This window comes from Psittacula echo, assembly GCF_963264785.1.
Source record: "Psittacula echo genome assembly, chromosome: 9".
Taxonomy (NCBI): Eukaryota; Metazoa; Chordata; class Aves; order Psittaciformes; family Psittacidae; genus Psittacula; species Psittacula echo.
This window is the reverse complement of record NC_137745.1, coordinates 2,624,796-2,638,843: the sequence shown is the minus strand read 5'-3', so window position 1 is coordinate 2,638,843 and position 14,048 is coordinate 2,624,796. Positions and strand designations below refer to the sequence as shown.

The 14,048-nt window shown below is 47.3% G+C and overlaps 2 protein-coding genes across 3 annotated transcripts in view; one reads left to right on the top strand and one right to left on the bottom strand.

Annotated features, from left to right (window-relative positions):
• Positions 1-2,200, bottom strand: part of IARS1 (isoleucyl-tRNA synthetase 1) — a 109,846-nt gene extending 107,646 nt beyond the window's left edge. Inside the window, exon 1 of the mRNA XM_080625790.1 lies at positions 2,162-2,200. The gene's annotated coding sequence lies outside the window, so the exon portion shown is untranslated. The remainder of the gene's footprint in view (positions 1-2,161) is intronic.
• Positions 2,201-2,343: 143 nt separating this feature from the next.
• Positions 2,344-7,048, top strand: LOC308225211 (uncharacterized protein). 2 transcript variants are annotated; one of them, XM_080625789.1, is made up of 2 exons: positions 2,344-2,396; positions 3,355-7,048. In XM_080625789.1, the coding sequence occupies exon 2, from the start codon at positions 6,117-6,119 to the stop codon at positions 6,807-6,809; it is 693 nt and encodes a 230-aa protein (XP_080481915.1). In that variant the 5' UTR covers positions 2,344-2,396; positions 3,355-6,116; the 3' UTR covers positions 6,810-7,048. The 2 variants fall into 2 exon arrangements, with proteins under 2 accessions (XP_080481915.1, XP_080481914.1); XM_080625788.1 differs by lacking the exon at positions 2,344-2,396 and adding an exon at positions 2,453-3,267.
• Positions 7,049-14,048: the final 7,000 nt, after the last annotated feature.

The following is a 14,048-nucleotide window of genomic DNA, read 5'->3' as shown; positions in this document are numbered from 1 at the left end:
ACAATCTCTTAATTTCAAGGGGTTTACGGTCAGTCTGTAATCCTTGTTCCAGGCACCTTCTTGCACAAACTATTTGATGTAAGAGACCTAAGCACAAATTTCCCTTCAGAAACAAGAAGCCTTCTTTCTCCACCTACAGATGTCCTCCCCAGAGTTACACAACGTGCTGTTTTACATGCACACAGAACTAGACTCCCCATTTCTGCCTTTTCAGGTACTGAGCTTTGAGACAAGGCAAGACATATTAATCAGTCCTGTAAACTGTTCATCTGATAATCAGAAACATCCATTTTCTAGAACTGATGGAAACAATCAGGTTTAAAACGTAAGGAATAATAGATGGGAACAGAACACTAAGCAAACAAAGGTTTGCTTCTGAAAACCTTGGGCTAATGCCTTATCTATGCCTTACACGGAATAAAACTCCAACACTAATTGAAGGCCTGAGAATGGGTGAGGAAAACACCAAGCCGATCGTGCACACCTAGCTTTAAAACCTCTTCAACTGAGGCATCTCATCCTACTCTAACCACAACTTTGTATAAACCACCAGAAGGATACAAAGCTGCCACCCTCATGGCCAGTCTCCCCAGTACTGCAATTTGTAAGTGTAATACTTCAGGAAAGAACTAAACCCATGGTTTTCTTCACAGAAGTTTGGCGGTTGATGGTAACATGGAAGATTTATACCTACACCCTATTCATAGCAGACTGATAATCGCCTGATTATTCCACTATTCTATTTGATGGGTCACAAAACTGAGGAGTTACAGAATTTTCTTACAATACACACCAAAGTGAGCAGATTAGAAAACTAAACTAGGAAACTATAAAATGGTATCTTCAAATTTCTAAGCAGGTAAATTAATTCTACTCAAGATGAGCTTGAGGACAGGTTAGGGAAAGTATATCAAGATTAATCCATCTCAACATATCACTCAAGATGAAACACCATCAAAGACAGATCATAGCCCATCTGTCTCCCAGTACAGAAGGTTTCATTATATGCTGAAACACTAATTAAAATCTTGCTGAAACAGTGAGTAGATTCATAAATACTATGTTCAGACCCAAATATATTTCATACTACACAAGAACTCAACTTTACTTTGTCTTATGATATCTTAAGCAATTCTTCGTCTTCATACTGCCTTGATTAAAAGTGTAAAATTTGTCAGTGTCAAAAAAAAAAAAAATTTTGAAATAACTTTGAACTATGTATTTAAAATAGACAGAAACTAGTGTTATTTGAGTCAGCAAGTGCTACTGCTATGTGCCAGACGAACCCTGCCCTTACCTGACAGCTCCTTCCTAAGCATGTCACCAACAAACTGAAAATATCCGCACTTTCTCCAGCTCCCAGAAGGCTCCCGGGATGGGGGAGCAACATTTGCTGAAGACAGAGTATCACACCCATCACAGCTACACTAATCGAAAGTGTGCCTTCCTCAGAAACTCCCCCTCTATTATAAGGATGCTGAAGTGGAATGCTTAAGACATATTACACCTTACAAGGAATTTTAGATTCTTTGTTCAAATAATTAATGAAATTAAACCTCGACTGGTATTGAAGTCTGCAATAAGGCAGCTGGTTAACCTTTATTAAATAACTATTTTAAGTAATCACTAAACTCCGGGGTGGGGGGGAAATCTGAAGAGCACCCAGGGGAGTAAAATACCTTATATGCAAATATAACGTTACACGTACAACACACATTTCAGAACACCTGAAAAGAAGTTAACGCCGAAACCCAGGAGGGGGACAGCCAGCCCTGCCACTTCCCCGTTAACGGGCTCCACAGCTCCGGGCGGTGAGAACAGAGGCATCAGCTGCGCCGAGAGGGAGTGGACCAGCAGCATACTCAGAGCTCAAACCATCTGCTTAGACCGGACAGCCAAGGGGACCGGCACGCCATGTAAGAGCCGCCAGTTTTCGGTGACATTCTAAAACGCGCCTCCCGGCACCGGCGCCCGCACGAACCGCTCCCGAAAACTCCGCAGCGCCCCCGGTAGCCGACGCCGCCCCACTCTCAAACCTGTGAGCGGACCCCCAGCCTCACTAGCACCCCCTTAACAGGCGACAGACAGAAAGAAGGTGCGGGGGGCTCAGGAGAGCAGTCCCAAGGCGCGAACCGAAGCTAGTCCCACCATCACCGCTCACCTCAGTACAGCCTGCCCCGCAATGATGCAACCGCGCCCGGGAAAGCATGACCGGAAGCACCGGTGGGCACACCCGGCTGCGTCGGCCAATCAGCGCGCTGCACACTTCGGCTGCAATAAGGCAGCCTCCAATTGGGTACGCAGACGTCCTGAGAACGCTAAGTCATGACGGCATGGGGCAGAGCGGGAAACCCTTTCCGCCCTCCTACCCTGCGCTTTCTGATTGGCCAGAACAGGTCAGGGGCGGGGTCTGCTGCGATCGGGGCCGAGGCGGTGTGGGGGCTCGCGGGCGGGCTCGGGCAGTATGAGGCGGGAGGGTGAGATCTGCTCCGGTGTTAGCGGGCAGCGTGTCTGTCACACCATGACATGGCTGCTTAAAACGTCTGGTGGTTGCCACTGCTACGTCTGTGCGCGAGGAGTGCGGCGCTGCGGCGGCCACCGGCTGAGGGGAGGGGAACCGCGGCCTGCAGAGCCGCAGGCGCGGCCTCTGTGGTAATCCTGGGTGTGCAACACGGGCAGTGAAACATCCTCGGCCACAGGATTTCGCTCCCCACACAACAGAAAGACAAACCTCTGAAATTCTGAGGGTGAAATAAACTCGGAGCTCAGGACAGCCTTCCAGAAGTGTGCCCGGAGTCCAAACCATCTGCTTAGACCGAAACCCCAAGCTTTGCTGGGCTCCTCTCCATTACCAGGGTCCACAGGGGTCTCACGGGACGTATCTCAGAAACATCACCTTGCCTCTTAAAGATTTGGGGATACTGGTTCTGGAGTGAATACAACACAAGTCCCCTTCTTTCCCAACTAGAAAAATAAAACCAAACTTAAAGGTGGGTTCCCATATGTCAAAGGAAATATGAGAAGTTGGAAAAATATTGCTGGCTGGCAACCACAGCATTGTGAAATGACAAAACGTTTCCTTCCACCTGGAGAATGCACTGAAAGCAGCTGTGGAAAGGCTCCCAGTGGAAAATGGGAGAGAGCCCCAGGAGGTGATGAAGGGAGGTGTGCTCTCTTCCCAGCCTGCACACCTGAGCCCGTAACCAAACACAGCGTGGTGAATGGCACTGGGATCAACAACAGCCTCAGCAGCTCAGCTGCCTCCGTGTAACGATTTTCAATTGCTCTTAAAACTTGTATACCAATACAGATGTAGGTGATCAATAAAAACTAGCTTTCACTTTTGATTTTCAGGACTCAGCAGTCTGCACAGGGCAGCGTCTGCGAACAAGGTAGTCATGTTCAGCAGAATTCTCACCTGCGCAAAGCAGCACATGAGTGTTTTCTACACAGAATTTCACACACCTGCAACACCTAAAAGGGTAACTCGACCCGCATCAAACTGAGAAATAACACAGAACATGTGAACTGAGGCCAGACAAAGCAGGACTGACCAACAAGACAGGGGCAGATTGGGGGATGTGATTGTCAGCAGAAAGTCTCCAGTATAAACAGGATGCAGACTCCTGCCAGTGTGGGTCCAGGATGATCTATATCCAGGAGAGAAGTTTGAAGTGGCAGAAGTCTGTTTAACCCATATTGCTTTCTAAAAGCATATACGGAAAACAAGGAATATTCTGTGTCAACTCAGAACCAGAAGGAGGACTTGGATTATACACTTTTATTCTGTCACATTTTAGGTTTTCTGGGTTGTGTGTTTGGGTGTTTTTTTAAATCTAGTAAGTGTCATTCAGTAATGAAGATAGGTAAGAGAGGAACAAAATGCAGAAAAGAATAATTCATAGATTTTTCTCAACATTATGGACCTTTTCTATACCCAGGAAGCTCTCTCCACTATGCAGACAGATGAGTATTACTTTTAGGAAGCTGTGGATTTAATTTAACAGTAGTTTCTGATAATTTAGTTTGAACTTCTCTCCCTCCCCCTGCCCCCCCCCCCCCACTGTAAGTTTACTTGAAAAAAGTCACCAACAGCTTCAGAGCACTTTGTGAGCTATTTCTTTATAAACATACAATTTGTCAACTCTGGAAGTGCTGCAGCCTCCCCCTGCTTTCATATTCCTTCACTTCACAGAGGTTACACGTTTGTAGACTTGTGCTTGCTCCAGTGCCAAGTCCTTCAGTTTTGGACTTTAGTTTATAAAACATACAGGTGATAAGGCCTTTAGGAGTTTAAAATGGAATACCATATAATTTCTGAGTGGAATTTAACACAAACACTGCTTTAAAAATATGGACTCTTAAGCAATAAAATACAAATGTTGACAATCTGTTGTGTACAATGTTGACTCTGCAGTTGCCACACATTCAGATTTCCATCCTGTTCCCCCCTGTATAGTTTGCACTTATTTGCCCTTCACTAGTAAATAGTTTTTCCATGTACTTTATTACAGTACATCAAAGTCTACTGTCCTTATGCATGGCCTTTAATTGAAACTGTTTGGGCCACAACACTCAGCTCATTCTTCATAAACAAACTGACCATGAAGAAGGGGCAAACAGGGAAATAGGGAAGTCCAGGTCACATTTGGTACTGCAGTAGCTGCACACAGAGGGATCAAGGCCTAGCACAAGTAACTGGGACAATCTCTGAACTGTATGGATGAACGTCTCTGCTCTATTTTTCACAAAATACTTTTGACACAGCATCTGGAAAGGTTAAAGGGAAGACACAAACCCCCTTAAAGCCCCAAGAGGGGACTCCACTCCTTCTTCCCCTTCCTCTGTAGCTAAACGCGCCCTCAGACCCCTCGCACCCTGATCATTCTCTCCGTTTCGGCCCGGCCTCAGAGCCTCTATCGCGGTGGCTGTCATGGCTCGCCATCCCTCAGGCGGGCTTGTGCCTGTCGGCGGCGGCGGCCGCCAAGGGATGCTCCCCGCTCCGCCGCCAGAGCGGGGCAGATGGGAGGGAACCCCTGAGGCGTGAGGCAGCCCGCCGGGCCCGTCCTCCCTTCCCCGCTCGCTGAGGGGGAAGGAGCGGTTACGCTCCCTCAGGCACGGGCACCATTTTGTGGGCTACCATCGGGAACACCGCCGTTCCACGGGGGTGGCGCCAGGCTCAGGCGGGAGATACGGGGCAAGTGGGGCAGCAGTCGCTAACACACTGGGCCACAGCCGGCCGACGCCATGCACAGACATCCTCCCCCCCACCTTCGCTGAGAAGCGGCCCTACTCGTGGATATTACGCCACACCGTACCTCATGGGCGACTTACGCATTTTACGTACCGCCACTGCCGCGAAAGGGAGAGCAACCGCGCTGGCGCGTGGCACTGAGCGTAAACAGCATTCGTGAATAGGAGATGAACAAAATAACGCTCGCGCAGCGCTGAGCCAAACCAAAACACGCCGGATGGGGGAGGAAGATCCCGGGACTAACCCGGGAGACACGAGCCCGCGGCCCGGGCCACTCGTCGTGGCGCAGAGCGCACGCACCCACTGGGCATGGCAGGCAAGGTTTAGCGAGGACTGGCTTGCTCAACAGCGGCTGTGCTTTTCTCTCCTCGTGCCCCCCTCCCGGGCAGTTGGATTGCGCCGGGGGCATAAGTAGGCTGTGTGGGTGCGCGCCGCGAGGTGGTGGTTGCGTTTTGGTTCGGGTACCGCGCCCTCAGCGGTCTCTCCCCCCACTCCTGCCCCTGGGCCTCGCCTCTGACCGCCGTGCCCCGGCGGAGCCCACAGAGCCCGGTGCCGGCCGGCCGGAGAGTACCGAGACCATCTCTCCGCGGCAGCGGCTTGGAGCCGCTCAAGCTGCCCCTCAGCCCGCAGCCCTTCAGCCAGGCTATGCACTGTAAACGGGCTCCGCTCAAGAAAAAAACGGAGAGGATCGTGAAGAGGTAGAGGCGCCCCGGGAGGCCCCCGTGAGCGGGGACGCAGCAGGGCTCTTGGGAACCGGCCACTCAGCCGGGGGCAGAAGGGGGAGAAGGCAGACCAGGGCGACGGCGGCGCTGAACCTGCTCGGCGAGGCTGTCCCGGCGGCTCGGAGCATGTGAGAGCGGCGATGCTGCGACGCGCGGAGCTAGTGGTGTGCGGCGGGGCGCGGCGGCCGCCCTGGGAGCACGCCCGCGGCGAGGGGGTGCCGGGAGGAGCCTCCCCGCCGCCGCTGAAGGGCGGCGAGCCCCGGCGGGGCGGCAGCCGGTCGCGATGGCCTCCTGGGCGGCGCGGGAGGCACCCCGGCGTGTCGCGGAAGCTGCTGGGCAGCCGCACGCACAGCCACTACCAGCACTGGCAGCACCAGCAGCAGCTGCAGCAGCACTGCCGCGCCTTCCGGCGCTGCCAGCGGCCGCGGGTGCTGCTCTCCCTGCGGCCCGTCAACGTCCTGGGTCGGCGAGCGCCGGGCATGCGGGCGCCCCGCAACACCAACCAGTTCCTAATGCGGGAGAAGTACCAGCTCATGCACCTGCGCTCGGACTCGGTGGGTACCGAGAGCGGCGGGTCGGACTGCGAGATGGACCCGCTGGACATGGACTCCTATCTGGGGGTGCTGGAGAACGCCCGCGGGGCGCTGATGGAGTGCACTGAGGAGGCCAGGCCCGCCTCCCGCCCGTCCGCCCGGTGCCCCACTGGGACCGGTGTGGCCGCGGGCCCGCTGCAGGAGGAGAGCCAGCAGTACTTCCCCTCCGAGGACGATGTGATTGAGAGCGAGCTCTTCATGGAGAGGGACTTCGACGAGTTCTGCAGCAGGATCGCTTGAGCCCCGCGGCCGGGCGCTGTCGGGACTCGCTCCTGCAGCTTCCCCTGGCCGATTTTGGGGGTTGGGGGGGTGTCTACTCGCCGTGAAGCCTCTCGGGGGAGCGGGAGAAGTTTATTTATTTCTGAGCCACCCGTTTGCATTTTTGTCAGGGGGGTTGGCTAATTTTATAAAGGTGTGTGTGTAAGCAGGGGGGAACCCTGCACCTCCCTTGGAAATAAAGCGAACTTTTCTGCTGGCGAGCTCGGAGCCGTCCGCGCTTTGCTTAGGGGGGTGAGAGGACCGCTGCTACCCGCCTCGGGGCACCGATGAGACGGGGGCGGAGGCTCCGCCATGGAGGGGGGGGCTGGGGTTGGCCTCTCCCGGCCCTTTCGCCTCCAAAGTCACCACGGATAAGTTTGAGGCGTTCCTGGCGCTCGCCCGTTCCTAATTTACTACGGAGAAGTCGTTCAGTGATCGCTGCGGACGCGGGAGAAAGGCCTTTTCCCCGCTGGCGGGGGGCGGGAAGGGAGCGGGAGAGGAACGGCAACGGGAAAACAAACTGCAATGGGGGAACGAACAGCTCCGGGGGGAGGAGGGGAAGGGCGGCCTCGGCCCCGCTCCCGCACGCACCGCCGGGGATCGGGGAGACGAGCACGCCGCGGGCCATTGACTGTTTGCCGCGGGACAGGGAACGCAACCGAAGCCGAGTGGTCCCCGGGTACCAGCTCCTGGTGCCACGGCTGCGCTGGGTTCCTGCGGCTATTGGAGCGTTTTCATGGCTGCCTTATACTTCTGACAGCGGGGGGTTTATTCGCGTTTTACCAACTACAGCAGGGGAAGAAATATCTAGAAAGAGATTTAAAGGGCCTCTGCACACCGAAGAATGCAGCCACCTACCAGCTGAACCAAGCTCTGCTGAGGCAATAGCGAGGTTTCTGTTTTATACCTACCATGGAGAGAGCAAAGCAAGTAAACATAAAACTCACCAACCCCTTGAAAGGGAAGCGGGAGGCATCCATTCAAGGTAGGGGGAAATTAGCAGTTACAAGTTACTTAACAAAACAGGTAACATTCCCCGAACTTGTTGCCACAGGAGAAGATGAGAGCACATTGTTTCCACTAGATTAAACAAATCGGTGATAGCATGTCCGTCGACATGCAGGCACACAGCACCAGTGATCAGTGGTGGGGTAGCAGGAACAGAGCAGGGATAGGGGAAGCAGCTCCTCACACAGCCCAGCCTGTGCGTACCAGTGCTGCTGAGCCAGAACACTGGCCCTGTGAGGCACAGGTCTCATCTAACGCCTTTCTTACCCTCTCAACCCCAACTACAGCACAACTATGGCATGCTTGGAGACACAGGGGTATCTTGGAATCATTCTTCAATGTGCCTTCTTTTCCCTGCAGGGCACTGTGGGCTGTCACATGCCTTGTGCTTTCCACTAGGTAAAGACATACGTATGAAGTTTGTAGAGCTAGAAAAGTTGCCTACAAACTTAGGGACAGACATCTGCCCTTACGTGTTAGAACAAGTATGATGTTGAGAGATAGAGGCAGATAATGCCTTTTACAATTAGAGACCCAGAGACAGTTTATCCTCAAGAAGGAAACCAAAATTTAAGGCAAAATATTTGAAATTTCTAGGACATCAGTTGCATTCCTATGAAATGCAACATCCAAATGTACAATTTTCTTCGCCTTTCCTAAGAAACAAAGCTGCTGAACACACTAACATCACGATTTTATTTGCAAATGGCTTATACATACACTTATAAAACTTAAGGCAATATAGTCAATTTGTCAGATGCAAAACATAGCTCTTACTGGCAATAGGAGGTTTTATTAGAACTATGCTTATACAGGGAATTCCACTCAATGGGAAGCTGTTTTAGAAGAGAGGTAAAGGGATAAACCTCACATACAGGTAAATCAAACCTAAGTTTGCATCCAGGAAAACTGCAAAGATTCGGTCTTCAAGCAAGCTTGTGTTTTATTAATGAACCTAGATCTGTAGTAACACATTAATGGTTTGAATGCATGCTCTTTTTTTTCCTGACTTGCAATTCCAACAGGTGTGACAAAAACCTCTGAACACTTACTTCAAACTTGGCCTTTGTTCTGTAGTACTGCTGGTAAATTTGTCTCCTAGTATGGATCTGCTTGAACACCAGTCAAGTAAAGGAGGAGTGTAAATTAATAGAACAGCATAGGAACATAATTACAGGTCACATAGTGCCTTACAGAATTGTTTGGAAAGCGAGCCCTGCGTTCTCACCTCTAGACAGAGTGACTTGCCATGAACAATCCATTCCTACCAAAGCTCTAGATGGATACAATGGCACCATCCCTCGCCCCCAGACTCCCTGCAGCACTCACCACCAGTTCAGACTGCAGGGCCCTGTGAAGGGCAGGAGCATCAGACACAACTTCAGCCTGTTCATCAGTCATGGAAGAAGGAAGGAAAGAAAGAAGACACAAATGGGATTCCCCTTTTCTTCTGTGAGTCAGTACAGAGCTGAAACATAGACGTGTTTGGCCACACACCAAGCAAAGCTGATACCAACACCTTCAGTGAAGAAACCTCACATATTGCCCTTCACCTCCATGCTCTCATACTCACTTTCTTACTTCACACTTACGCAGTTACCCTTGTCTCACCAGCAAGCCCCATTCCTCTTAAAAACCCTTTCTTGGTGTGTTACTTGTATTACTCAGATCTGGCTTAATAATTTCTTTTTTTCTGTTTCCTTCGTTTATCACCTGAATTACAAGTTTCCCAAATGTTTGGAAAGTACCTCCCTTGTAATGGATGCAACCACAAATAACAACTTAGTAGTAAGTCTGAAAGCACTTTATAAAGCTGAAATTCAAAACATAACGAAGTTAGTCAACATCAAACCTGGGAAAAGAAACCAAAAGCTTACTTCAGAAGATCACTGATCAACCCACTGGCCAACAAACTTGCTCCTCTTCTTAATCTTTACAATGCCAAGTTTTACACGTGCATCATCTGCTTCTAAGTATTTCTTGTGCCACTGTCTCAAATCTGATTCATAACACACAGGTGCTGAAGCAGATCACAAAACTACAGGAAGAGTTCTCAAACTGATCAAGGGTACCTTTGGGCCCTACTTATTTCATCCTTTGAATGCTTGGAGCCTCCATTTTGCTTTGATAAATTATTGGTTTGATTATCATCGTAATCTATCCAACTGCATTACAATGACATATTGAACACTAGAATTTGTAGGAGAGGTATTATCAATCAGGAGACACATGCCTATGTTATAAGTCACACTGTAACTGTTGTATGGACATGATAAAACATTAAATATATGCTTGTAAAACCAGCACTATTTTTTAGAAATATTCTACCTTATTTTCTTTTTTAAATAGTTTCACCAGAATAGGATTTTGCTTTTATGGCCACACTTTTCATACAGGTGAGTTTTACAAATCCAAACAAATGTCATTAACAGAACCTTATATAGCAAGTCATTAAATCACTGGGGTTTGAGGTGTTTTGTTACAGTTAAGTCACTTAGAAAGTATCTACAAACTGCTTGGAAGTCTAAGGCAAACGGGAGGAAAGGCCAAGAGCCCAAGCTGTATAGAGGCTACAATGACACAACACAAGGGGTTCTGTTGTAACCTGTGTAATTTGGTTTTCTGGCCAGTCTGAGCACTAAATGTCTTAGGAGTTGGTAAACTTACCTGGAGAAAAAGTGCTTGGTAATATCATGGAGGTGGCAGAATTTCTCTTTTATTATTGTGTCATTAAAATTTCAGCACATTCTGTGGGGCGTGTAGATAAGCAGTTTGTATGGCTGCATAATTGTCTGAAATCTCCAGCAAGGCAGAAGTGCTATTTTTTGTTGAGGAACAACAAGATTGTGATGCTGCACAATACCTGGAAGGCTTTCAGTCACATTCACCAGGAAAAATTAACCATGACTGGAAGAAAATTGTCAGCCAGTCACCCCTCATTTCCAACAATGCATTTGTAACAGATCTGAGGATGTTCAATTCAAATGTGGCATGATAAAAAGGAATTTATTTTTAACTATCTGCTGTATATGAATGATCATTTTGCTGTCATATGTTACAAAAACTGATGGCTAATAAAATTCACACATTTGTCCTATTTTATTTTTGCTGGACAAAGAGATTCTTTTTCATCATGAGGAAAAAAAAACCCTCACAAACTTGTCTTGAAGACATACACACAGTTTTGTAACAACTGCAGTAATGTGACATAACCCCACAGATGACATTTCAGAAGCAAAGGAGGCAATTTTTCTTCAATATCCAACACCGTATTTTAGTCATTTATTGACTAAATATTGACTACTCCTGTGACTTTCTCATCTTTGGGTTGTTTTCACACACAGACCAAAATAAATGTAAGTTAAAGCAGCATTAATTTTCAAGCAAAGTGGTCTCACATATGCAGTGCTACTTCAACAGATTTACCAATTCCTACCACCTTCAATTCAGTTCCTTTCTCTTTCCCTTTGTACTTCCACTACCCCTTTATACATGCATACAGTTACACTAGTGTGCATGAGATTATTACAGTGTTCTGCCTTTCTGTAGAGCCTCTGAAAATACATTTTTCAGGCTCAGTATCTACAGTAAAAATGAAATACAGTTTTTGCATAAGAAACCGAAGCACGTTCTCAAGAAGGAAGATAAAAAAGAAAGAATCCCAACTGCAAACCATACCTTGGGCTCTCAAGTCATCCAGCCCTAAAGAAAGTCACTTTCTAATGTCTCAAAGACCATAAGAAAACAATTATACTAAATAATGTTCTCAACTCAGTTAAGAACACTGTGTTTAAGAATTAAGACATACTTTTGGAAAAATAGGGAGAAAAGTCCAGAAACCAGACAGAAGGCCTGGAAATAATACTCTAAACTGTAGTGTTTCTTTAGTGAAAAAAGTCACGATGTATTGCACCGTAAGTACATTCCTAGCTCCTGAAGGAAGTGGAGACATGGCAGTGGTCTTCCTGTCACACACTAGGCTCTGTAATTTAGTTCTTTTGTACAAATGGTCACACATTGTTTTAAGGTGATGGAGAATTTTGAGGGTTGTAGGAAATTGAATACAAAGGGCAAGTCCTGAGGACTCCTCCTTGACAGTTTCTCCTATAGAGAAGCCTGTGGTTTCAAGGGACCGCACCTAATTCAGCTTGCATTCAGGCTTCCATTCTGAGCAGCAAACAGAGCTAGGGAGAAGTGAAAGGGCCTGTGGAAATTCAAAGTGCAGAACAAATATGAGTAACAGATTGAGCTAGCGAGACTTACCATCACTTATGGCCACATTGCAGCTACATCACATCCAGCTACAACATGCTAGCTTTAGCCGCAAAACAAGTAGCAAAAACTGAAGTATCATGCAAAGAGAAGCCTCCATCTAAAGTGCAACAAATACTTTCACATTTCATGTTATCTTTAACATTGATACTTCTATTATGAAATTTTGTAGTGAAGAAGATAAAATGTTTTATGCAATTCAAAAAAAGATTAGTTCAGAGTAAAATTTTTATTTATGTACACCTCCTCCTCCTGTTTCTTTAGGAAAAAAACCCAAAGCCTAGCAGTGACAGATTTACACTGAAATAAATAAATGCACTGTCTAGCAGCATTACTCCAAGCCAGTTAAATGTTTTCTCCTTAAGATGAATAGATGAATACTTTATTTAATAGCAATGATTTAACCAAAAGATGATTCAAAAGGATTGCAATCCCAAGCTCCAGAACAGTTCTTTGAAACATAAACCACCAACTTCAGCCAAGAAAGTAACATAAATAAAAATAAAGCCTGCTTCTGACATGCCTGAGCATCTCAACCAGGTTAAGGAGTTTCAAAGGGGGAAGTACTACAAAAGTACTGTCCCACCAGTATCCCTATGCACTCCAGTTGAGAGTCCAGTTCAGCTGGAAACTGAGTCAATAATCTTTGCTTCAATAAGAGTAGGAGCCCCCCAAACATCACAGTAATATGCTATTTTTTTAATTCAAGGGATTCTGCAAGAGTCAAGTCAGTGGTAAAAAAACTTAATAGTCATCTATCCTTAACAACTGAGTCAGCGCAGCAGTGCTATCCGCTGCCAAGTTAAGGCTAAAGTAGAGTTTATCCTCTGTGTTACTATCACAGAGACCTGCCTAGGCTAGCGTTTCCCAGTTACCTTGCTCAACCCCTTTTCTGTCTACAAATGAACCCTGTCATTCAGTTCCTGTCCCTAATTAGCTCCAAAAGCATGAACCATGCAGACAAAGTTGTGCTGCTTCCCAATCTAGACCTGCATCCATGCCCCTTCTGAACACCTCGAGTAATATACCCACTTGCCATTTTGGGAAACACTCAAGGGCAAATTCTCTGCTGCCTGTGTTTACACACTTAGTTTCCACAGGATTCTCAATACAGATGTGGATGGAGCAGGGTCACTTCTACAATGAAGTGACTTCAGTCCATCACCTAAGTCTGTTCACCAGATCAGTGAAAAATTATGCTGTGTGCCTGCCAGGCGCATTGGAAATATCCCCTGCCTATTCACAGTGCCCACATTCTTGATCACTGAATCTGTCAGTTGAAGATGAAGACAGAAGGTTACAACCCAGCTATTTGACTCCTGCTCTAAGCTGTATTGTGTTTACTGTGGTTCAAATGTCCAAACATGTTGGTTCTGCAGGGCAAAACTAACAAAATGATATTCAAACTCTATTTTAAGAAAATGTTCTTCTTCTTAAACCAGGATATAACATACAAAATTGAGATTAGTTCAGTAAAGTCAGACCAAAAGATGGACTAGCATTCTGTCTTCAACATTGCCACGTAAGACTGTAAGAAATAGGAAGGGCAAGGTACAAATTACAAATATACAACACTTGCTCCAAATGCTCTTCCAAACTGTGGCTACTTTCAGCTCGGGGAGCCTTCCAAGTCAGATGTGGCTGCCTACGTTTAGCAGTCCTCAGCATATTTCTATTCCATATACCACTTCACTCTTGCAGCACAAGTAGACCTTTAATATTCTTTGGAAATAAGCTTCAGAAGTCTACCATGTATGGCATCAAGTGCACATCCTTACTCTGTTAGGCTTATGCAATATCTCGGAAGTTCTTGTATTAGAAGAGGTGCTGAACCTTAGGTTTTAACTTAATCTCACTAATAGCTCTTTAGCCTTTGTCACATCCCAAGTTTTCTCTTTTCTGAACTGAAGACTTTGAGCCTAATCATCTCTTTCTCACACT